Here is a 25,473-nt window from a genome sequence, read left to right as displayed (position 1 = left end):
AACAAAGATGATTAAGGGAGTGGAGCACCTCCCTTATGAAGAAAGGCTGAGGGAGCTGGGGCTCTTTAGTTTGGAGAAGAGGAGACTGAGGGGTGACCTTATTAATGTTTATAAATATATAAAGGGTGAGTGCCACGAGGATGGAGTCAGGCTCTTCTCAGCGGCAAACAATGATAGGACAAGGGGCAATGGGATCAAGCTGGAACACAAGAGGTTCCACTTAAATTTGAGAAGGAACTTCTTCTCAGTGAGGGTAACAGAGCACTGGAACAGGCTACCCAGGGAGGTTGTAGAGTCTCCTTCACTGGAGACATTCAAAGCCCGCCTGGACACATTCCTGTGCGACCTCACCTAGGCGTTCCTGCTCCAGCAGGGGGATTGGACTGGATGATCTTTTGAGGTCCCTTCCAATCCCAAACATACTGTGATAACGCTTACCTTGACGTGTTTGTGGAAGTGTAATATAATCAATCTGCCAAGCTTCTCCATACTTATACTTTAACCATCGCCCCCCATACCATACAGGTTTTAACCGTTTTGTTTGTTTGATTTCGGTGCAAGGTCTTAAAAAATGACATCATGTGAGTGGCCATGAGCACTAGAATTATTTTAATTCTGTTATATATGGATCTGTTTCCAAAGTCTGGGCCCAAATTACCAGCCTGTGAAATTCACAAGCAAAAGTTCCTTTTTAACTGAATAGAGTGGGAATGACTTCTGTGTAACACAACCTTCAAAATCAGCTTTTTTTCAGATAATTTTCTTTTTGTCTGGAGGAGTTAGTCCATTGGCCATAAAAGAATTTGGATTATAGATAGTGGATTGCAAATCAACCACACACAAGTGCTTGGCTATAAGTTGAGATCAAGACAGACTTTTTCTTCCTGACGATGATATTCCTTTGTTTGTGAATGCATAGTATTTACAAGAGGATTACAGAATGTTTAAGAGAGACGCATAGTTATGTTCATTCTCTTAACCCCTCACCACATATTGAAATATTTAAAAGGTTTACCAGAAATTTAAGAATGAGGTTATATGGCTTCCATATCATCACGTTACTTGAAATAGTATTGTCTGCACTGCTATGTGACTGTTGTGACAGTTATGTTTACACAAATATTATAACTAACAGACCAGTTTTTCTGTGTAAGATTCCTACGTGATATGATTTTCTAGAATTTGGAATAATTATGCTTTTTTTTTTTTTTTTTTTTTGAGGAATTCAATAGAAATATAAACAACATGCCTTAGATTACTGACACCTGAACTTGGGAAATCTGTCTACAGTTGAGGGTAGGGAACTAAATAAATCAGGGTCCTTTTTCAAAATTTGTAATTGGGGTAATGATAATACTGCAGCCCATGGGGAGGAAGAGTGAACTGGGGAGACATGAAGAATTAAATTTCTAAAAAAAGTTACAGAAAGTAAAATCAAACTTTATAAAGATTATGTTATTCCCTTCTCCCTCATCCTAATCAATAACTATTGATACAGTTGAGAAAAGATGCTTAAGAGCCTTGTTTGTGACTGCTACTTAGGAAACTCATAAATTAAAAAATAAATTGTAGCAAGGTATGTCTTCCTCCTTTAAACAATGGAGCAAATTGTATACTTCGAAGCACACCTGACTCTCTAAAACATACTGGGGATCTTTCAACAGCAATTAGAGTGCATGCTGCGTATGTATGCTTCATGTGAATGATGCTCAAGAAAGGAAGAGTTAATGGGAACACTGATTTTCATCTATTCTTTTATGGTAAAGAAGCAGTAGTCTTTTAAAACCTTCTGGAAATACAGTAATTCAATCTTTCAAGGGACTCTGGGTGATTTTAGTTCAGGTTTCTAAGAGCTTCCTGATCTGTTCAATCAGCTGCCCTTTGTAAAGCACTATGAAAATGCAAAACATGATACAAATGCCATATGTCATAACTAGTAACCCACTGGTTTACTTTTATGTGTACATTGAGTATTTTGGACAGGAAATACAGAGAAAGAAGATATGTGTACTTTGGAAGAGAATATGACGAAATGACTTGTTCAGAAGACTCCTTAAAGGCAGCCATAAAGGAACCACTTTATCTTAGAACAAAAGCATGGTGACTTCTGAATATTACATCACCAAATGAGGAACCCACAAGCAAGACATAATTTTTACTGTAAGTACTACTACTATAGACAATTAATTTAGTTAAACGTTAAGCTTTTTAATCTGTTTCCATAACATGAGATGGTGGACTAGAATGTTGAATTAGATTAATTGATAAATAATTAAATCAGAAAAAAACCTAGATGACATACATGTCTGTTCTAAATAAAGGTGTCTTAATTAATGATCTTTCTATTGAAATGTTGATTTTGTAGTAAGATCTGTTTAGAAAGCACACTTGTGTACATATTGAAGTTCTGCTGTATCTGAATGGCATAATTTAGGCAAATTGTGTCAGTTATTCAGTATGGTTTGTTGTGGTTGAGATGGACAAACGACATAGACCAAGTTCTTCCAGGATGAAAGTAGTAGATGCCATTTATTGCCACAAGTGCATTTTTATACAGTTTTACCAATTCAGGTGTCTCTTCACTGTTGGTTACAAGTTACAGCAGTAACATCTCATTGGCTAATTTTGCTGTCATCAATGTTACTCTTCTACTCCCTTCTCTCTCACGGGTACATACTTAACAACTCCGGATACTCCTTTACTTCCATCTTTCTCACGGGTAGGTCTTCGTATCTTCAAGGCTAGTTTCTGTTCCCATGCCCCCCGTCAGAGAATCCATGGACCCACTGTAGTTCCCCACAATTCCCCCTTTTTGTTTTTGTGCTAAAAAAATTGCCTTCATTGTCCGCTGCAGGGCCCTTTGCAGCAGAGAAATCATGCATGGCAACATTAGTAACACAACCACAACAATCATCAAAACAATCATTCCTGTTTTCACTACCAATAACAGCAACCCTGAAAGCCCCCAGCCACTTAAACAATTTATTCAACAAGTCCCATCAAAATCTTCACACCCATGTTCTTGAGCTAACAGCAAAAATCTATTGTGGCTCTATTCTGCAGTGTAGCATGTCTTGCAGAATCTACATCTAACAAAAGTCCACTTAAAGACTTAGAAGTTCTGTTAGTTTGCTTAACTAGCCAGCATCCTAATTTTTCTAAAATATTTAAAGCTTCAGCTGTGCCAACACCAGATACAAGAGGTCCTAAAACTCTTAACCCTGATGCCCAAAAATCTACATTATCATCACATTTTGAATCATATACATGCAAAAAGTGTTTTTCCCATCTTTCTCTTCTGTGATCTATTATCATAGATACATTGGGCATTAAGAGAGTTAATTGTCCCAAAATACACAGTCCTCCAACAGCATTAGAAGGAATTCCTGGCCAGGCTCTATCTCCACAGATCCAGAATATACCATACAGGAGGTTTTGGGGTCACTCTCCCACATTATCAACGACACCCCTTGGATTCTTCTGCGAGACATTACACCATCAAGTTTTATTTCTATAGTCACCAAGGGTAGCATAAAAATTTTGCAGTTTTATCCATTTATGTTCTTGTATATTGTTCTGACACTTTCCACAAACCAGCTGGATACGAGCATCCATGGGCATAGATGCCAGCAATTCCAGTTCCAGTGGTTCAATATCTGCTTCCAGGAGGCAATTAATCCAAAGTGCCATGTTGGTATTATTACAGTTCATTGCAATGCCTTTGCACCGACCACTATTTTGAAACAGTCGTGTGATGCTGCGGTAGTCATCAAAGAAGATGCCAACCAAGCATGTGTGGAACAGGTTTTCCAGAGATGCCATAGCTAGGCATATGGAGTCCTGGTCAGTCATGTTGGCTAAAGTAATCCACTTCTTAGTCTTTGCCTGTGCAGGCATCCATAACGCGGCAGCTGCAGCAGTCATTGTCAGGAAGATAACACAGGTTTCACATTTCATGCCGGCAACCACTGTGGCCCTTGATCTGTAAAGACACAAACATAGCCTCTCTCCCAGGTTATCAATTGATGTGGCCTTTTCCATTGACCATTAGCTAGTGATTTGACCATAACTAATGTAGGTTCTTTCTGATTTAGCATCTTTTTGGGTCATACTTGCAAAGTGTTTCATCACAGGGTAAATTTGGGCTGCACCACTTAGATATAAGTGATTCATCATATACAATGCTTTTGACAATTGGTTTTGTGGTATTTTCCCTACTTCTCCCCCTTTTTTGTTTTAAAAAAAGAAAAAGCAAAAACAAAGAACCAGTTCAGAATCAGATACGTGCGTTGGACCTTGACTATGTAGTCAGAATCACAAATCAAATTTAGAGGTTCCTCCTTAAAAAGCACTAAGTAATGTAAAGCTGCGTCAAGTTCTGCTAATTGGGTTGAACCTTCAATAATTTTTACAGAATGATGCCAATTGTTATCTTCATGCCAGACCACTACAGCTTTATGAGACTTCTCAGAACCATCAACAAAAACTGTGCAAGTATGTAGGATCAGACCAGATACATGTATGGTCTCTGACCTGATGTTAAAGACTTGCAGATTCTGCAGCAATTTACATTTTACATTTATGCATGCCAAAAGCTGTGTTGTTAAGAAAATCAGCTAGTGCAATTTACAAAAACATAGATTGCAAATAAAAAAAATCAAAATTAAATTTCACAAATGGTACATGTATGACAAAAGGATCATGGCCTATTGAGACTTAAATTCATTCCCTGCTTTTCTTGATCTGAGTAACAATCGGTATACCAGTCTGTTAGCAATCTCATCATACTGTCCCACAATAGCCACAGGTTTTTTCTATGTTGTAGCTATAAACAGATGAATCTGCAAGTCCAATCGAATGCAGTCAGCCTGTAAGGTTGTCATAAATTTATTCCTCAAAATCTCTAAGTCCATTTTGGTTGTCATATTTATTGGATATTGTTTTGCCTTACCGGATCGAAGTCCTGTTTCGGTTCTATCAGTGTAGTGTTTGCTTTATCGAGACATTGGCTGTTCATACTAGTGGAAATACAGCATTCAAAATTTCCTTGGAGATTTCTCGCTTGAAGCAAGCAGATCTGCACCATCCAAGCAGATTCTTGTAGGCCATGCAACTAAACAGAATTCTCAGAAAACGTTTTTTGAGCTTACAATTTACTTAACAAATCTTGACCCAAGAGAAGTATAGGGTTTTCTGGCAAATACAAGAATTCACGTATTAAAACTTTGTTGCAAATTTGTCATTCCGTTAGTCTCAAAAAACAGCCTTTCTTTCATTCTCTCCCATGACCTCAAAAACTAGCACGGTGAATTTACTAAGAAGTCTCTTACAACCAGTTACAACAGAATGAGTCTATTAAAAAAAATTTTTTTTTTTTTTTTTGTTTAATTTCCCAGCTTCATTAGAACTATGGATCCACTTTGATGCCTTTCATTTTCACCCTCACACTCCTTCATGTAGTATTACAGTTCTCTAGCAGTAACACTGCTTGGGGGAGGGGCGTGGGGTGGGGAATAAAACCTCCCTCTCGCCCCCACCTGAGATGGCAAGACATCCAGCCCAGCATGAAAACAATCAGTTCAAACTCCACATCAAACCAACCTGGCTCCACTCCACACCCAAATTAGTACCAGTCTGACCCAGAGAAGCACTGAGCACTCTGACCCCCCAAAGCTGACCACTGTGAAAAGACTGACCTCAGCAAGGAGGTAAAATGATGAGCTCTTTTCCCAGATGTGCCAAAACCTAGGAAACAAGACTGAAGCAGAAAGAAACAGCACCAACAACCCCTGATTCAAAGCCGAGAAGCAACGCAGTGCCACAAGGATGTATGGCAACACTTCAGGAAAAAAAAGACAGAGTGGGGGGAATAAAGCCCCCCTTTCTCTACTTAGCAGTTGGCAAACAGGTTTTTCCTTTCCTTTTCTTTTCTCTTTCTTTCTTTCTTTCTTTCTTTCTTTCTTTCTTTCTCTCTTTCTCTCTTTCTCTCTTTCTCTCTTTCTCTCTTTCTCTCTTTCTCTCTTTCTCTCTCTCTCTCTTTCTCTCTTTCTCTCTTTCTCTCTCTCTCTCTTTCTCTCTCTCTCTCTCTCTTTCTCTCTCTCTCTTTCTCTCTCTCTCTTTCTCTCTCTCTCTCTCTTTCTCTCTTTCTCTCTTTCTCTCTTTCTCTCTTTCTCTCTTTCTTTCTCTCTTTCTTTCTCTCTTTTCCTTCTCTCTCTCTCCCCCTTCCTTCCTTCCTTCCTTCCTTCCTTCCTTCCTTCCTTCCTTCCTTCCTTCCTTCCTTCCTTCCTTCCTTCCTTCCTTCCTCCCTTTCTCCCTTCCTCCCTCCCTCCCTTCCTCCCTCCCTTCCTCCCTCCCTTCCTCCCTCCCTTCCTCCCTCCCTCCCTTCCTCCCTCCCTTCCTCCCTTCCTCCCTTCCTCCCTTCCTCCCTTCCTCCCTTCCTCCCTCCCTTCCTCCCTCCCTTCCTCCCTCCCTTCCTCCCTTCCTCTCTTCCTCCCTCCCTCCCTCCCTCCCTCCCTCCCTCCCTCCCTTCCTTCCTCCCTTCCTCCCTCCCTCCCTTCCTTCCTCCCTTCCTCCCTCCCTCCCTCCCTTCCTTCCTTCCTTCCTTCCTTCCTTCCTTCCTTCCTTCCTTCCTTCCTCCCTTCCTTCCTTCCTCCCTTCCTTCCTTCCTCCCTTCCTTCCTCCCTTCCTTCCTCCCTTCCTTCCTCCCTTCCTCCCTTCCTTCCTCCCTCCCTTCCTCCCTCCCTCCCTTCCTCCCTCCCTCCCTCCCTTCCTTCCTTCCTTCCTTCCTTCCTTCCTTCCTTCCTTCCTTCCTTCCTTCCTTTCCTTTCCTTTCCTTTCCTTTCCTTTCCTTTCCTTTCCTTTCCTTTCCTTTCCTTTCCTTTCCTTTCCTTTCCTTTCCTTTCCTTTCCTTTCCTTTTTTTTTCTTTCTCTTCTTGCTGCAGTTCAGATATAGCCAAGGCCACGCAGATGGCGTAATCACTGGTAGGAAGTGGGAGGCTCTGGCAAACTCCTCGGTTACCATGAGCTGAGTTTATCTTGCAGCTTGACACAGGCCTGAAATTATATTCACACTTTACAACACATTTGTTTTTCCATTTCATTCCAACCATAATACACTTTATATGCAATTCCAAGTAGCTCAGCAATAGTTACATTCCTTAGCTCCATTTACCTTTTGCAATTTACAGATGTCAAAAACCAGCATATTAAACATCAATCCATTATTCAATTTTCCTAGATCCAAACCAGTTCATATTCTAGCAGCTTTTAAATACAACCTCATACAATACCAAGTTCACATCCATCGTAGCATTTAGGGCTTGTTTTGTTTCTGTTTTTTCTTTTTCTTGTTTTTCTTTTTATTTTTTCTTTTTTTTTTTTCTTTTTTAAATCTAGACCAGAGAAGCCACCCCTCTCTGCTGTCTCTGTGTGTTCCTGTTGCTCTTTTAATCCTCTCAAAGTCTCTAGCAACAAGTGCCATGTTGTTAACAGTTCAGTTGTTTCTTTGGATCTTTCAGTAGTGCTTTGCCCCATAGTAACATAGTCCTTCGTAAAGTCAATTCCAGAAGGCTACTACCCTGCTTCTTCAAAAGCAACTTCCATATAGATAATATAATACCCTCTTCTTTAGATAAGTTCCACCCCCGCTCGTCCTGTTCCCGGTAGCTCACCAGCTCTTGACGTGGTGTCTTTTCAAGGATCCAGATCTTCGGCAGCTCCCCCCTGCTGCTCTATCAGCTGTACTACAGCTCGTCTTTGGCTGTCACAGCTTCACTGCTGTCTCTTCTTCATGCGAGATCCTTCTTCATACAGGATCACGTTGGGGTCACCGTATGCCGTGACTGAGACAGACAAATGACATAGACTAAGTTCTTCCAGGATGAAAGTAGTAGATGCCATTTATTGCCACAAGTGCATTTCTACACAGTTTTACCAATTCATGTGTCTCTTCACTGTTGGTTACAAGTTATAGCCGTAACATCTCATTGACTAATTTTGCTATCATCAATGTTACTCTTCTACTCCCTTCTCTCTCACAGGTACATCCTTAACAACTCCGGATACTCCTTTACTCCCATCTTTCTCACGGGTAGGCTTTCGTATCTTCAAGGCTAATTTCTGTTCCCATGCCCTCTGTCAGGGAATCCACGGACCCACCGTAGTCCCCCACAATGGTTATTTGGGAAGTTGGAGATGTCCTTAACTTTGCACTGATCACAGTTATGACTTAAGTACTGTGTATATTTATTTACATATAACAACATGGTGATTAATTTGGAACGCGGAAGTTAAGAATTTGTGGAAAAGATTGATCTTTACCCCAAGAACTGATTTAAAACAGTATTTCATTTAAACATATTAGTGTGAGTAGTCCCTACTGCAGTCAGATATTGGAGGTCCTTGTGTTTTTATTTGGGAATTAGCAGCAGGTTGTGGCTCAAAAGTTTTCATAGGCCCTGAGGAAAACCCTAGACAAAATCTGAGAGAGAAAAAAGTAATGCTTTAGTACTTATACTGCATGAAAGAGGAAAATCTGTTCGCAGATCTCTGTCAGACTACAGACTCGCAGTGTAGGTTTCTGTGTGAGAGACGAGTCTTCAGAGGCACCACAAAAGGAGTGGTTCTGGGTTTAGAATTTTTTTTTTTTTCCCTATTCAAAACTAATTTAGAAAAAGTCTACTTCCTTCCAATGTGATGTAGGAGTGTTTTTGTCCGTGAGCAGGAATTTTCTCCTTCTGCTTGGTTGTCTGTAGTCCTCACAGAGCATAAGGGTTAACATAATCTTGAGTAATTGTGTTGGACTGGGGATAAACAATTTACAACCTTCACAATGGAAGCTTTAGTGCCAAGTAACAGAACTTTATTCTTTGATGCAGTTCTGTGATTTACAGAGTTATGTGACTCAACTGGATCACTGTCTACTGTTCAACATTTCTGCCCAGCAGTGTGCCCAGGTGGCCCAAGAGGCCAACAGCATCCTGGCTTGTATCAGGAATAGTGTGGCCAGCAGGACTAGGGCAGTGATTAGCCGCATGTACTCAGCACTGGTGAGGCCCCACCTTGAATCCTGTGTTCAGTTTTGGTCCCCTCATCATAAGAAAGACATTGAAATACTAGAGAGAGTACAGAGGAGGCGACGAGGTTGGTGAGGGGTCTGGAGCACAAGTGTGATGAGGAGCGGCTGAGGGAACTGGGGCTAATTCGCCTGAAGAAAAGGAGGCTGAGCGGAGGCCTTATCGCTGTCTACAACTACCTGAAGGGAGGTTATAGCATGGAGGGTGTTGGTCTCTTCTCCCAAGTAGCACGTGATAGGACAAGCGGAAATGGCCTCAAGTTGCGCCAGAGGATGTTTAGATCGGATATTAGGAAAAAATCATTCACAAAAAAGGTTGTCAGGCATTGGAACAGGCTGCCCAGGAAAGTGGTGGAGTCACCATCCCTGGAGGTATTTAAAAGGCATTTAGACAAGGTTCTTAGGGACATGGTTTAGCGCTGGAGTTAGGTTATGTTTGGACTTGATGATCTTGAGGGTCTCTTCCAACCAAAATGATTCTATGATTCTATGAAAGTGAACTAGAATTTATCTTTCTTTTAAATGCTTAATTATGCTGAAATGATGCCTTCCAAAATACTTCACCCTTTTTATTGAAGGACCACTTTTCTTTGAATTAGTTGAATGCTTTATCATATACTTCTTTTACTGCTTTAAGGTGTGTACTATGGATGTGAATGTTAAAGCTGGAATTACTGATAAAAAAGCCCAGCCAATGGTAATTATTCCTTGTGTTACTTTCTTTCCTTCTCTAGTCTCTCATGGAACCAGTGATTATGTACTTTTATCTAGAATTAGTTTAATTTCTTTCTGAAGCAATGTCAGAGGCTTTAGATAACCTGTCAACCCTTAGTGTTACAGCTGAAGATTGTCATTTCAAAACTTTAGGAAGCTGATGAGCTCAAGAATTTGGTTTTAAATATTGAAAACAAACACCATCACCACCAATAACTTATTTTCTGCCAATTTTTATCCTGTGGTTCTAAAGAGTATGGAAAACTGCTGAGGTAAGTTATGCAGAGGTACCAAGGATGCTGTAGCACCCAAGGGCAGCTATTCCGTAGCCTGCAGCACCACTACAAAGTCATGACAAATGAAGAATACATTTGCAAAGCCTAAAGGAGACCTCAGGCAGGCTGAACGTGATTACACAACTAGAATTTAAGTAAGGTGTCAGGACTACCTGGGAAGGAAAGTGTTGCTTGCTGTTAGTAAGGTGCCAGGCAGGAAATGTTTTTAGATTATTTACTACATAAAGTAACCTACAGTGCAGTCATAATTTCAAATGATAGAATACTAAAGAGAAAAATGTACAGTGTCAGTAATTTTCAGCCTAGTAATGAGGCATAATGGTACAGAGCCATCATGCTATATTATGCAATTTGCATTTTATAGAATGTATATAACTTCAGCTATTTGCTGTCTGTTGGGTAAAATTGCACCAACTTAATATTTAAAAACAAAAAATACTTTTCAAGAGAAAACACAAGGAATTATCAACTCTATCCTCTCTGAAATGTAAGTTTCATATAGGGGCTTGGATTAGTAGAACACAATCCTTTTCTTTGTCTATCCGTGACATTAAATCTGAAGGGTACGTTAGAATGCATCTCAAAAGAGAGTCTGTGCATCACATATAAGAGGAAGTTGGAGTTAAATATTAACCATGGACTTTAGTACAAAACCTTTTCATATGAAAAACAAAACATAATGCAAATAAGCCAACAAGATCAGATTTTATTTGCTTTGAAGGTTGTGTGCAATGGACATTTATTCTGTACATCTTTAGGGTTATTGATGCTCTTTCAGTATTTGCAATATAGGTGTTGCCAGAAAAGCCATAATCTAAAACAAGAAAGGTGCCTTAAGAGCAGAAATAAGGAAAAATTATAAATAGCTTTATACCACAAACAGCACTTCAACTTTTTTCTCTGAGGATACTGGGAGAAGCTAAGGTGAAAGTCTGTTAAGAGAATAGAAAAGAGAAAATATTTCTGGTATTTCTAAATGTCTTAGAAATAGGTATTATCTTTGAAAGCAAAGGAGAAAAAGTAAAAGGCTGTCCCAGAACTGGCATTTATTGTTTGACTAGCTGTTCGTTTTCCAAATATTTTTGGTATATCCTAGGTCATGCTCCATCCAAATGGATGAGGTTTTATTCTTGCAGCCTCTGTTCCATTATTCCATTGGTCTTCAGATTTTAAGTTTGAAAGTATATCAAGTGCAGGAACAGGGGAGAGCTGAAAATTGTCTGCGAGAAGATAATGAGATAGATTTTGAAAAAGGTAGAGCAAAAAGATGGAAATGAATTCCTAATAACTGTAAAGTATGAAGTAAAGAATGTAAGCAGTTCTGACAAAGTAGGTTTGAGAAGTTGAGAGGCACCATGTTGAGATTAAGTAGAATTTTTGTACATTTATTTTAATTTGATTGAGTGGCTTACATAAAATAGATGGTGGTTTAATTTTCTCATATATATAGCCACTTCCCATCTTAATTAATCTGTAATGAAAAGAGAGGATTTGCTTCCTACATCCACTTCTGGAAGAGAAAGGAACTACTGCATGCTGCCAGGAAAATTCATATAACATTCCACATGGTATAATGCTGAGATCTTCAATAAGATGCGGTAAACCACAAAATAAGATGAAAACAAATACCTTTTTGGCCTCCTTCCACTGTTTTATTTATTACATCCTTCTTTATTTTTGACTGGTGAAAAGGAAAAAAATGCATGATTTAAAGTAGTCATGACCACTTTTTTTGTCATTTTATGTTTTGAAACAATACTTACTACCTGAAACATTATAGGAAATGCATTGAGTTGTCCATGCATGATTTTTGAGTTACTCAAAGACAGCACATCTTTCTAAAGGGTGGTCAGAGTGGGCTGGGAGAGGGATGATTTTATTCATGCAGTGTTTTTTGTAAAGATAACATGCAGGTTAACAGTGAAATGTAATATATTATAGTCCAGGATTCCACTGTGATCTTGCACAAGTTTGCTGGGTTTTTCTTCTACCTCCTCTTTCACATGCCCAGGATTTTAGTCTAAAAATCTAAAAATTCCTTTCCCAACTGTTCTGTCTGCATGCTATGCCTAAACAAACACTTAAAATTTGGGCAGGTTCAGGTTCCTGTAGATGCAAACAAACCAAAATGTTTGGGCAAAAGAATCCAATGTGATTTATCTGAATAAGCACTGAGTAAAAGTAGCCGTGACTTTGAGTTTTGGCCTCCTGAAGCCTTGCTGCAACAGCACTCTACTAAGACAAAATCAGTGTCAAAAGTTGCAGAACATCAGCATATCTTCAGTGTTCAGCTTCTGTTCCTCGTCTTTTGGAAGGAGGTTTAGCTCAGCTTGCTTTGGTCACTATCTATTCTTTGAAATAGTATGACTAGCACTTAGTGCATTAAGCAGATGTTATATTCTCTGTCAATTACTGGAACTGTGATAGGTGAAATGCTGCTCTGCAGCTGTGCAAGGATACGGTATCCGAGCTAGTATTTCTAGTGGTAGGACAACGGGAAGATGAGTGATGGAGAGCCAGCGGTGACGAGGCTGTGACAGGTAGTCCTCAGCCTGTGTAGACTGGAGAAGAAGAGAGAAGAACTGAGTGCTAATCCAGGCATGAGAGACCCCGTTGTCAGAAAAGGTGTGCCTGGTGACAGGGCTTTCTGCAGAGAGCTTTTTAACTGTCATCTCCATCAAACTAGACCAAACCAACCTCCATACAGCTTTGCAGCTTTCCATCCCTGCATGCTTCAAAGAATTTAAGTCTTTTCTGCGCTTAGACTAAAGCAACCCCACTTCAGTAAAATAAAAGAGACAATTGTGACAGATGAAGTTCTAGATTGTTACTTAAACCTTTTGCTGAAATGTCGACAATTTACAGTGCAGCATTAACAGTGAAATTTTTTTTGTTCTTAAACTTCAGTAGAATTAGCTCTCCAAATGGAAGACTATGTCTTTAAATTCTTGAAACAAACAAACCCCTTGCACTACAGGGACACCTAACTAATAATTTTTTTTTTTTTTTTTAAAGGCTCATGTGTTCTGTGTTATGAAACACTGAAAGAGATTTTCAAAACTGTTCTCTAAAATATGCTTTACACACATTCTGCAAGAATCTGCATGCTCGGATCTATAAAGACATGCTGTTTCTAGCCATAAAAGCAGAATTCCTTTGCCAGTCCATAATGTTTTAAGCAGAAATCCATTTTAACTACTTCATTTATTTTGGAAAAATATTAAGTTAAAAAGAAAACTCGGGACACATGAACCCAAGTGAAACAACAAAAACAGTAAATTGCCAACTAGTGAGCTTGCAGCATCAAATTTTGCAAAGTTCTAGTTAAAAAAGGATAAAGAGAATCAGAATGTTTTTTGAAAAATATTTTAGATATTGCTCCACAATATCTAAAATGTTTTAACTAGTGCCTAAGTTAAAATGAAGACATCTTCTCCTCTACCTAGTGTGCGCATAGTAAATATCAACCTAGATGGAGTGCTTCTTTATTTCTTAAATTGAAGCTAAAACTTCAGGGCTTCATTATTTTCCTGGATGAATAGTCCTCTGGTAGCAGGTAAATTTACATGTGTCCAGTGGCCACGAAGTAGCACTTCCAGGCAGTCTTCTAGTTTTAACTTTGGAGCCACGCCTTTGATTCTGGCTTATGAAACAGATTTACAAACAAGCGACAACAACAAAAGTCTACTTCAAAAGTCTCTTTCCAGCAAACAAGAAACTGTGCTCTGGAAATGCGTTGTTCATGTGGGGTTTATGGCAGTAAAGTGATCATCATCAAAAACTCCAAGTTTGATTTTTGGGTCAAATTAAAGGCTACTGCCATAATCCAAAGTGTCTTACTTTAGGGGGACTTCAGGGATATCAGTATATCCCATTATTAATTATTTAAACATTAACTTGACCTCTGTTAGATGAAGAATACCTGTTGCTGGTTACATGTAACAGAAAGTCTGTCACTTGTTTATAATTTTGAATCTGCATATAAAACAATGCAAAAGCCTAAAATATATCCTAGTATCTCTTTGGATCTCAGTTATTTTTTTTTTTTTTGTCTTAGTCTTGGACTCCTTACAAGTTAAAATACTCACTTATTTAAACGCTTGATGTCGAAATCAAGTGATTCAAAATACATAAACTTAATTAGGAAACTATTTTATTTACTTTGGGATCAGGATTAAGATCGTAATATAATGCTTTTTACTGAAGATATGTGGCGGGAAGAGAAGCTCAGAGAAGAACAACATTTTTTCCACAAAATGAATTAGTAGTTTTAGGAGTTGTTATACTGGAACAATATATTAGACACAGATAGATCAGCTGGAAAGCAACCTAAGGGAGTTTGAAACCTCACTTTTTCCTGCTACCCAGTAAGTATATAAGTCTCTGTATATAAAATCAGTGGGATTCTATACAGGCAAAGGAATCTGTCCAGAATTGATGGACAATTAGAAGAAACCCTGCCAACCCTGTGTTCTGTGATTCTCTGATTCTAAGCCAAAATATGTTGCTTCTTTCTGTATTTAATATGCACCAAGCCTTGCAACAAAGATGAAAATAAACAATCATTTTGTATGTTTGTACTTAAACTGTTATGTATAGATTATTTAGGAGAAAAATTATTTTGACTTGTTCTCTTCCTCAAAGATTTGAAGCAATATATGATGTATCGTATTATAAACTGAGAGTTTGTTAATACCAGAAAGAAATATCCCTTAACAGTCACTTAAATGGTGGTTGCTGAACTGTTCATTTGAAAACTCGTTGAGCACAGAAATCACAGAATCTCCTTTTTTTATCCCTTATGCCACTGAGAAATGCTTGCTGTTTTGTTGTTCTGTCTTCATTTTCATCATGTTCCAAACCAGAAATGTATCATTGTCTAAAAATATGTTGGTAGGTCTTAGAGAAAGGCAAATGAAAGGTCAAATCTCTGGCAAACTGGTAAAACCACATAACTTAAATTTAAATAGAAACCCCATCATATGACCAGAGATAAATAACTTAGGGGTTGTAATATAATTTATAAAAGAAAGAACGTTATCATTAAGGGTGCCTGGGACTGTAGCACTGATGAATAAGGCAAAATTTCCATTGACTTGCCTTTAGATGTGTTCTGGGTTCTTGTTTGGTTGAATTAAGGGCATTTGTTCGGATTTTCTCTACTACATGTAATACCTCTTTTATTTTTTTGCCACTCTTCACAAAAAACACATGTACAAAACAAACACTCCTCAGTGGGAGACATGCCTACATAACGATTTTATCTTGCTAATATTGCCATTATTCTGTCAAATAGATCTTTCAATTTTCCCACCTACCATTTGCTTTGTATTTGCTAACAAAACAGCTGAAGTGCATTGTGTGTACTTATCTACACACAGGAAAGTTGGTAGAACACTAAAGAAAGTGCTGACACCATGCTCTGTTTTCTCAGAGTTGTAACTTTACCTCCAAAGGACTCATAAGTGGGTGCTCCAGAATCCCTTCAAAGTCTCCTTCTGCCCCCATTCCTTGGTTGATGAGGATAGTTTCAGAGATGTTACCATCACACCAGAAGTGGCAGGAGGGATGCAGAGGCTGTACCAGAGGTGACCTTTGTCACAGGGAAGACAGGAGCCTAGATCACATCCCCACTTACATACACGTGGCCTGAGATGGTGCAGCCTCAACAACTCTGAGAGCTGAATCTTCACCCACTTTTTGGATCCCTCATCAGGGTCTAAGTCAATGAGGCCAGGACAGCTGTTAGCTGAACATGCTGAACCACACATATACCAGAAGAGATGTGTCCTCAGCCCCACTGTTCCTCTCGCATGGAGAAAGCAGAGCCTTGAACACCTGGTTACACTTTGGAATAAGAGACTGTGTTTAACTGTTACAGGGGCAGTGCTGCCCGAACTGCTGCTGTTCGACTCTCCTGTATAAAGGGAGACTGATCAGCAGGGGCCGTGAGCTGGCTGAGCCTGGTGTACGTAGTCTGATCTCTCACATGAATATGCATTTGCTTCAAAAGAAGTCCAGACAGGCAGAACTCAAACATTAGAGATGAGTGCAAGATACTGAAAATCACAGTGAACTTGCATTATATACATTTTTTAAAGTTGTGCTACCTCCAATGTAGCTTTGGCTATTGCAAAAAAGCAAATAGAATACTGAAACTATATCCATGACCAATTCAAGTAGGAAAAGATTTCTGAAGTGTTTTTATTTTTTTTTTTTTTTATATTGTGGTGCTTCAGATGAGACATCGACTAATTTCAAATGTTATTGTAATTATTTTAAGGAATTTTGAAAACCATTGGCCAAGAAGAGTAAAAAAACACAATCGCAGAAATAATCTGGTCTGAGGCTGCAGTAGAAAGATGTATGCTGATGTATATGCAGAAATTTGATGAAAAGTGATAGGCATCATCATACTTATGGTTTAATTTGGAAAACCTATGTAAAGAACAAACTGTAGGAGACTGATAGTAAAATCCTATTAATGTATGAGTCACTGCTATTTGGATTTGATGACCTCTGGAATGCAATTTGCTATGAACAGAACAGTTGCAAGAAAATGGCAGAGAAGGGCCTCAGTGAAGAGCTCCGCTGACATAGCTCAGTCCCAGTGTAGTCAGTATTTCAGAATGTGAGCTGTGCTTTGCCATCTGTCTTCTGGGCCACTATCATCTCTCTTCATGCTCTCAGCAAACACAGAGAGGCGAGACACTCAGAGATGCTGTAACTTCCTTTGTTCTTTGGATGTGCTGCTTGGAGTTGAGTCCTTCTGAAGACTGTGGCAATTGCCACACAATGGGACAGCAGTGGCTTTCTGGTGGTTCTGTGGCTTACTGAGAAATGTCTAGCACTCAACCTGTGCAATAAAAGCCACTGAACACAGGTAGAAAGTAACAGTACTTGTCCTCTTCAAGGTGGGACAGAATTCTTGCCTTTGCCGAAGTGTATGATGGGACCAGACTCTTTTCAGTGGTGCCCAATGATAGGATGAGGGGCAACAGGCAAAGAATAAAACACAGGAGGTTCCATCTGAATATGAGGAGAAATTTCTTCACTTTGAGGGTGCCAGAGCCCTGGAACGGGCTGCACAGAGAGGTTGTGGAGTCTCCTCCTCTGGAGACATTCAAAACCTGCCTGGACACATTCCTGTGCGATCTGCTCTGGGTGAACCTGCTTTAGCAGGTGGGTTGGACTAGAGGATCTCCAGAGGTGCCTTCCAATCCCAACCCTTCTGCGATTCTTTGAAAAGGAAAATTAAGTGTAAAACTCCATTGAATTAAATACTGACACTCAGTGAAACCAGTGTTTCACTGCATATGCTTAACCAGACAGTTTAAATTCATCATTGCCTGGGTGCTGCACCTGGACTGTGTAGCCATTTGCCTGTGTAGCAAATCTTCTGGAGATCTCTTCTTTAGCTGCTTAGGGATGCTGTCAGAGTCTTGGATCTCTTGCTACATAAATGCAATCAGATTTAAAAAAATCCCAAAGAAGCTAATTTATAACCCATGCCTTTTTATGAAGAGTAAGAAAAATTAATTTAATGAACAGGGAATTAGTAGCAATGGTAAGCTTCTGGTATTCCTAAAAAATATGCAAAATATATACAAATTGCATCTGAAAAGCCTATCCTTTATGAATATAAGGAGAAAAAAAATGTTTTAGCATAAATAAAATCCTCAGAGGGAAGAATCGATATGTTACTGACTTTGCAAAATATCTGTGTTTGATCATTTATATCTTTCATTCCATTAATCCTGTAAGGAAGCTGGGATACTTATATTCAAGAATCTACTTCAGGTTTCTGTTCAACTGAGATAAGTATCCAGCAGAAGGGGACACCACTATGAAGAGCTCACCCAGATTGCTTTTTTGTGGTAAAATCAGTAGGATTCTGTACAGGCATCAGAATTCATCCAGAATTGATTGACAAATAGAAGAAACCCTGCCAACCCTATGTTTTAAGCCAAAATTTGTTGCTTCTTTCTTTATTTAACATGGACCAAGCCTTGCACCAAAGCCTTGCACAATGCAATCACGCTCATTACAAGTGCAAAACCATGGAGTAGGGTGGCTTAAAAGATCAAATTGAAAACTGGTGGATATAAAATGTCTCTCAACAGATATGTAATGACAGGAAAGAAAAATGCAACTCTATCCAGGAAATATATTTATCAACAGGCTTTGCAAAAACATTTGGGATTTCTAGTAAACCATGACGAACACTGCAGAAATCTTATTTTTAGCTGTAGGTGCAGAACAGTTTCTTCACAAAAACTCAAGTACATTTAAAGCTATGGGTAGACAGGAGTGTAAGAGGACAGTGATGGCAGAACTGTGGATGCCTCCAGCTGCATGACTTGAGCATGTCCTGTAAAGCAGCCTGTATGACAGATCTTCAGACAGAAAGTCATCAGCTCTTAAGCAGAGGGTCATTCCTGGCACAAGTTGGCAGTCCTCAGAGTTCAGAACAGGGTGGAAGTCTACTGTCTTCTCTACTGAACTCCCAGCCATCCTTTTAAAATTCTCCAACTAGGTAGGCATTTGTCTGGAAACCTCTGTCTTAGCTTCTCCAAAATGTATTCACTGATACATTGGTCACTGTGCACTTTTCCTTTCAAACTAACATTAAAGTGTGCATCAGAGCTCTGCTTCCCATAATCTATGGGAAAAAAGATGGGCTGGGAACTTTGCTTTTACTGAATTTATTCACACGGCATAGTGCCTTAACCATGCATGGCTTTTTATACCTTGTACTCTAGCTATGGGTGTCTATTTGCATCCCATATAGTAATAGGGACATACAACACTCATGAAAGACCAATGCCTCCATCCAGGTTGGTGGCAGACAGAACAAGGCAGCAGGAACACACACTTAGCATAGCGGGGCCAAGGCTGTGTTGCTATTCTTTGCTAGCATGAACTGGAGATGGTGAGAAATATTTTTGAGGTATAATAAAATGTTTTTAATGACAAAAGCCAGTTCTTCAAGAAAAAAACCCTTTGCTCACAGGAAAGCACCAGTCTGACCAAAAGTTCCCATGGGAACCTGCCTTTCAGCTACACAATGGGCACAATAGTGCAACTGCTTGGTACTGCTAGTTAAGGTGTTGGACCAAGAGACTGATACTGCCTCTTGATTCTTTATTCCAGGTGAGGGTCCTGAGCTGCAGTCTAGTTGCTTTTGTGGGGTGTGTGAGGGTATTTTACCCAGTTCTTTAAAAAAAAATACAAAGTTTTAATTTTTATTTTAATTCTCACAGCATGTGGAAGAGGGCATTCAAGTGTGTGGGAAGATCCAGCTTCTGACTGACCTGTGCAAGTCAGTGTACACATGTCACGGTCCATTCGGTGATGGACTTGTGATGGTTCTTTTACCTTGATCTCAAAGTGCAAAATTAAGGCAACCAAAATGCCAGGGGGTTATAATTCAATCAAGCAGTGTTACTTTATTAATTTGCCCATAAAGCGGCATGTGATAGAGAGAGAGAGTAAGAAAAAGAAAAGGGAAAAGAAATGGGGAAAAGTAAAAGTAAACGTGAAAAATGAGGTTGTGTTTATCACCAGTCCAGTTCCAGAAGTGTCCCTCTGGTCTCCGGTCCTGTGGAGACCAGCCGGTCCTCCGTCATGGTTCGGAATCCTCTGGCGGGAAGATCTTTCATTATGTCCATTCGGGAGCCATCTTTTATGCTTCTTCACCCCCCCTTGCTCCCATTGTTTTAGGCCAGTCTCCACCTTGATTTTGCAACCCAGGCTTGTACTGTGCAGGCTCGAAAGATTCACGCTTTCTTTTGCCAACACTTACGTGTCCAGCATTCAGCGGTCTTTCTCTGGTCCATTGGGTGACCTCAGGACCCTTGGTGAGCTTCTGGGCGTGCTCCTATTCGTTGACCATTGTTTGAGGGAGCAGGTGGAGGACATGTGTAACTGAGGCTGCAGGTGGGAACACATCTTCTGGACGGCAGTTATTGTCCTTGGCTTGAAGAGACCCTCATAACAATAACAGGAGGTGGGGGCTGGTCTGGCTGAAGCAGCAAGCGAAGTCCATACAGCAGCCATTGTAAGCAGCAGCCCCCCATATCGGAGAAACCAGTGCAACACAATGCTTCTCCTCGGGCCTCTCTCCAAGTCATTGTCCATGCGTTCTTTCTGTCAGGGCCTCAGTTCTCTAAGTTCTTGACAGCGATGTTCAGGCAAATACTGCTCCATCTTAGGGTCGACTCTCACAACACACTGCCTTCTTAGTTTAGCTTCAGCAGTTGCCTGGCTTCTTAGATCCTCCTCGACAACAAATAAGTCCTATCCACCTCAGACACCCTTTAGATGAAAAAGGAAAGGTTTTTATTTACCCAAAGTAAGATGAATAACTCTTAACAGCAGAGAAAATGGAGATGGAAAAATCCTGAAAACAAACAAACAAGCAAACATTTAGATAACTGAACAACTCACAGTCAGCCCATGTGCACTCTTCTGATTAATTTTCCAAACTCTATCCACAAACAAATATTTTGTTCCCTGTGACTGCCCCAGAAAGGGTTTTCCTCCTATTCACTGTAACATTTTTTCTATTTCACATGGGAACAAGCACAGCCTCTTCTGCAATTTCCAAACATATATTATAAACAGAAGTATATTGTAGGAGAAACTAACCATGCTAACCTATGTAAATATCAGTGTGAGGATTATATTAGAAAGGGTAAAAAAGGGTTAGTAACATCAAGAAGCAGAAAAAGCAGAAGAAGGGTGTTCCCATTGCTTTTTTAAATCTGTCTTTGAATTATTTATTTGGCACTTTGACATCTCATAATTTAAATTTTTTCATAATTTTTCATATTTTTCATTAATATTTGATCACAATTTTTAATTATATTAGTAACTTGAGGCTACTTCTTAACTCAGCAATAGCTTCATCTTCTATTAATAAATGGCACATATTCTTGGCTTTGACGCTTACTTGCTGTGAGTGTTTTGGCCTTGGTAGAACTTGCAGTCCAGGACATCGTTATTGCCTCTTAAATCTCAAGTCTTCTCAAGTTATCAGCATGGTGTTTCAGCCTGATGATGATAACTTAGCATAAAAATGTCCAATTTTCACTGTGGTTCTTAGTGCCACCCTTGCTAAAAATACAGGTGATCAGAGAATGAGTTCTTACAAAAAAATGTTATTCTAAAAGATGTTCTTCAAGCTGATTTTTCTTTTCCTTAGTATGGATAAAGGACAGCCTGGTACCTGAGAGCTGTGAGGTGGAAGGATGTTATGTCTCGGTGTGTGTGACTGAGAGGGTTTCGGATGAAGGTCTTGGGTTTTTTGCACTGCATGCCAAATGTCCTCCCATGCTGAGGTAACAGTGCTTATGGGGCAGTGGACTGCATTGGTTTGGAGGCCGCTGGGGGACATGTGCCAAAGGACATGACTTTGGGGTGCAGAGGCCATCCAGCCCAAATCCACAGGGGAACAATGAAAGATCTGGGACTTGCTGAGCTATCCACCCTCCCCACAGCTCTTTGAAGTCTACATGGCTCTGTGAAGACTAAAGAATGTGGCTTATGGGGTCAGGAAGGTTGACCATCTTGCCACTGAGCCTCTGAGACCAATCTGTTTTTTTGTGGGCAGCATGTCAGATAAATCTGTTTTTTTATAAATTGACCAGCCTCTATTTTACAATGTGAGGTTTTTGTTCTCATCCTCCCCATTGAGAGATTGTTCCAGAAGCTGGCTCTTCCCATGCTTTTTGTGATTTCCAGCCAAAATTTATTCACTGAATGGTTTTGTATTTGTGCCAATGTGGTCTATTGGCTCTCTTTGATTGATCTACATGCAGCAATCAGATGTCTTCTCAGCCTTCATTTTGCCAGAATAAGTGAGCTGAGCTGTTACAGTTTCCTCTAACACAATCCATATAGAAGTCTTTTCTGCTCCTCTTTGGGTTAATTTTTGAGGTGCACTAATGACTAGAACTGGGTGCGCTTTTGCTACTGATGTTTCACTGTGGCCTGTGGGTTGGCATGGAGAACTCTGATAGCACTTGCTGGCCAAACCTCACCTCCTCTGTAACGCTGATACTAGCAAAAATACCCAGTATAAACAAGATGGTGGATTTAACAGGGCTTCTAATAAATTTAGTCAAAAAATATTCAAAGAACCTAAGTTATTATGTGGCACTTCTTTGTATTCATACGGCGATAAGACCAGGATAAGGACCAGAATGCAATAGCTCACTCAGGTAGTGCTCTTTGTGGGTGGGTTTGAAAGAATCAGTACCCCAAATCTGTGATGTTTGTTGGATTTCTGCTCAGGGCCTGGCCACTTGGGATTCCTTTCAGAAAGTACCAACTCTCCCCAATCACTTATAGGATACTTACTGTTCATAAGAATCTCCTTCCTATGGACACAAAGTGTATTTCAGACTCAGGGTTTAAGGATAATTGGACCTCAAATCATCTTAGACAGAAGTGTAACATTCCCTATGCGATGTATTGCTTTGAACCAGAACAGATCAACAGGAAGAGGACGGTAAAGGGAAACATAAGCTTCCCTCCCTCACAAGCTCCAGTGTTACATATATCTGATACATACTTTTCAGCTTACTCGTTACAATTAGAAAGATTCATCACAGTTACAAGAGCCAACTGGGCACTTGCATTAATTACCACCAAGAGAACTCTGTGGTACCTGAAGAAGAGACAGAAAAACAAACATGCATTCAGCTTCAGAAAAGTAGAAGAAAATGTGAGGGATGAAGGACCTGGAATAGCAGCTAAGGACTACAGCATCAGGCAGAGGCATTAAAGGAGAATTTTTTCTCTTCAAAAATAAAAGTTTCCAAAGAGAAAGGTGGGCAAAACTAGCTATTCATTTCTTCCAGTGACCTCAGGCCAGAGGCAGTGGATTGTATTAAATTACCTACAATTAAAGAAGAGCAGTCTAATTACCAGTTTGGGCTAAAAAAAAAAAAAAAAATAAAATTCAAAAGAGTCACACTCTTTAAAATAATGAAATTCTGAAAGGATTAATTGCATGTGAAACACCTCAAAGAGAGCTTTATTTAACATTTATAAAAACGCCTGTGCTTTTTTTCCCTGTGTATGGGATCCTAATTTGAGATCATTTTGCAGAAACATCATATGAAATTCTGACTTATGTTTAGAAGCAGCTGTGTTAGTTTGCCAGACTGCAGAACATTCTTGGATGAGAACGCAAGTTTTAGAAAGAAAAGAGGTGATGGCACAGTAGATTGGTCTGACAAACAAATCTGATAAAAAAAAAAAAGGATTGGCAAAATTAAAAAAAAACCACTTCAACAGTTGAGTTCTCACGTGGAGTGAATTTGCGAGAAGTAATGTGAAAGTTTACACTTGAAGGAAAAATGAGGGAACTAAACAGTGTGTGGCCTTTAATAGAGCTACAATTTTGGCAAGAAACAAAACTATCTGTGGGAAGATGTACCTAAAATGAAATTAAATATAAGTATTCTGCACAGTGAAGAAATTTGTTCTGTGAAAATTGCTCAGATAGAGAGCTATTTCAGATGACTGAAATGCCCCCTTCAACATGGATGGAATTGTTACTTATAAATTGGATATTGATACCCAGGTCAATATGAAATCTTGAGTCAATTTGAATACAAACAAAAAAACCCAAGTTGTGCAGTGACAAATTCAGTTCCATAATAACTATATACAGACTAAATATAGTTGTAAAGCAGTCTCTTGAAAACATTGGATTTTACTTATTATTGAGGGTTACAGAATCAAAAATTCATAGAATCACAGAGTAGTTGTGGCTGGAAGGGACCTCTGGAGATTGCACAGGAATGTGTCCAGACAGGTCTTGAATGTCTCCAGAGAAGGAAACTCCACAACCTCTCTGTGCAGCCTGTTCCAGTGCTCTGACACCCTCAAAGTAGAGAAGTTTCTCCACATGTTTAGATGGAACCTCCTGTGCTTCAATCTGTGTCCGTTGCCCCTCATCCTATGGTTGGGCACCAGTGAAAAGAGTCTGGTCCCATCATCCTCTTGACATCCACCCTTGAGATATTTACAAACACTGATGAGATCCCCTCTCAGTTTTCTCTTCTCCGGGCTGAACAGACATAACTGTCTCAGTCTCTCCTCATAAGAAAGATGCCCCAGACCCCTCATTATCTTCATAGCCTGAAGGAGTATGTGGGAGTCCTTCCCATTTCCCTGGGCTTCAAAGCTGATGAAGGCTGAATACCACCTCAGTATCGGGGCAAGACCCTGGCATGTGCCAGTCGTGTGTCCCCACATCCTTCAGACCTGGTTCCCATGCCAAGGAAAGCTCCAATCCAAGAGCCTGAGCATGAGCCATGGCATGTTGTAACTGGGCGTTGGTCTGAACACTCCATGAAGCAGGACCCCGGTGGCGTGCCAAGGAATGCATGGGAACATAAATGTAGACATAGCCATAGATTATGTGAGAACTGAATGCCTGTAAGTTTTTAGGCTTCCTTTGAAGTAGATGGGAATTTGCCTGAATAAGGTATGCATAAAAATGGAATAAAAGTGTTCAGTTTTGGCCTGTTAGGACATGGGTGCCAATAGTAAGTGCTTTATTGCCAAAATCGTAAGTAGCTAAATATTTGGGGATTAAGAATACTCCACCCAATGGCTTGCTGATGAAAGTATTCACAGGGAGGTGAATCTGGAATCTGAAGTGTGGACAGATCCTCCCTTGAGAGATTTAAATCCCAGAGCCTGACAAGGTTTAGTATACTTGATTTCCTGTAGGGTTGCTCAGTGGTGAGTTGATAGCACTTTCTGGAAGACCGTTGTGAATTCCTCTTGTGGGTGACTGACTTTCCCCATATCTTATACAGGGAACTCAGGCTCTGACTCTGGTCTGCATCTGCTGTGTTTAATCAAAGCTAGGTGCACCAGTGCAGTGCACAGTGACTCTTAAATCGCTGTGTTGGCAAAGCCCAAAGCCCAACAGCCAAGGTGAAATCACAAGAGACGATGGCCAAATCTTGGCTGACTTTATTTACAGTGGTGTAATCTAGGTCAGTGAGATTGCATCAATACACAGTAACCAATCAGATGTGAATGTGGACTAGAAGAAAGACTTCTGGTAAGACAGAGAGTCCCATGCTGCAGGTCAGAGTATCACACATTTCAATGCCAGTAGTCTGTTCAGCTAAGTGATAGCTCTGTGTTGCATTATAGAAGTGTGTGAACAACTTCATTAAGCTACTGATGTTTATTTCATTATCATAAACTGCTCATGATATACTAATATAAATCTTTAATATTATAGTCATAATTAGAGTTTATGGGTAGTGTATAAATGCGGTATGTGCAGCTAATGCAGATGTATACCTATCTAAAATGTGCAAGAGGTATACTGAAGGGTGTATTGCTGTTTGTTCA

General features: G+C 39.8%; 1 protein-coding gene across 1 annotated transcript in view; it reads left to right on the top strand.

Annotated features, from left to right (window-relative positions):
• The first annotated feature begins 1,975 nt into the window (after positions 1 to 1,975).
• The window catches only part of KCNK2 (potassium two pore domain channel subfamily K member 2), a 112,605-nt gene continuing 89,107 nt past the window's right edge, over positions 1,976 to 25,473 (top strand). Inside the window, exon 1 of the mRNA XM_071805986.1 lies at positions 1,976 to 2,160. Coding sequence (XP_071662087.1) covers positions 2,127 to 2,160 — 34 coding nt within the window. The 5' untranslated portion in view covers positions 1,976 to 2,126. The remainder of the gene's footprint in view (positions 2,161 to 25,473) is intronic.

Source organism: Patagioenas fasciata, chromosome 3 (assembly GCF_037038585.1).
Source record: "Patagioenas fasciata isolate bPatFas1 chromosome 3, bPatFas1.hap1, whole genome shotgun sequence".
Lineage (NCBI taxonomy): Eukaryota > Metazoa > Chordata > Aves > Columbiformes > Columbidae > Patagioenas > Patagioenas fasciata.
The sequence above is the reverse complement of the archived record's forward strand: the minus strand, read 5'-3'. Positions and strand labels throughout refer to the sequence as shown.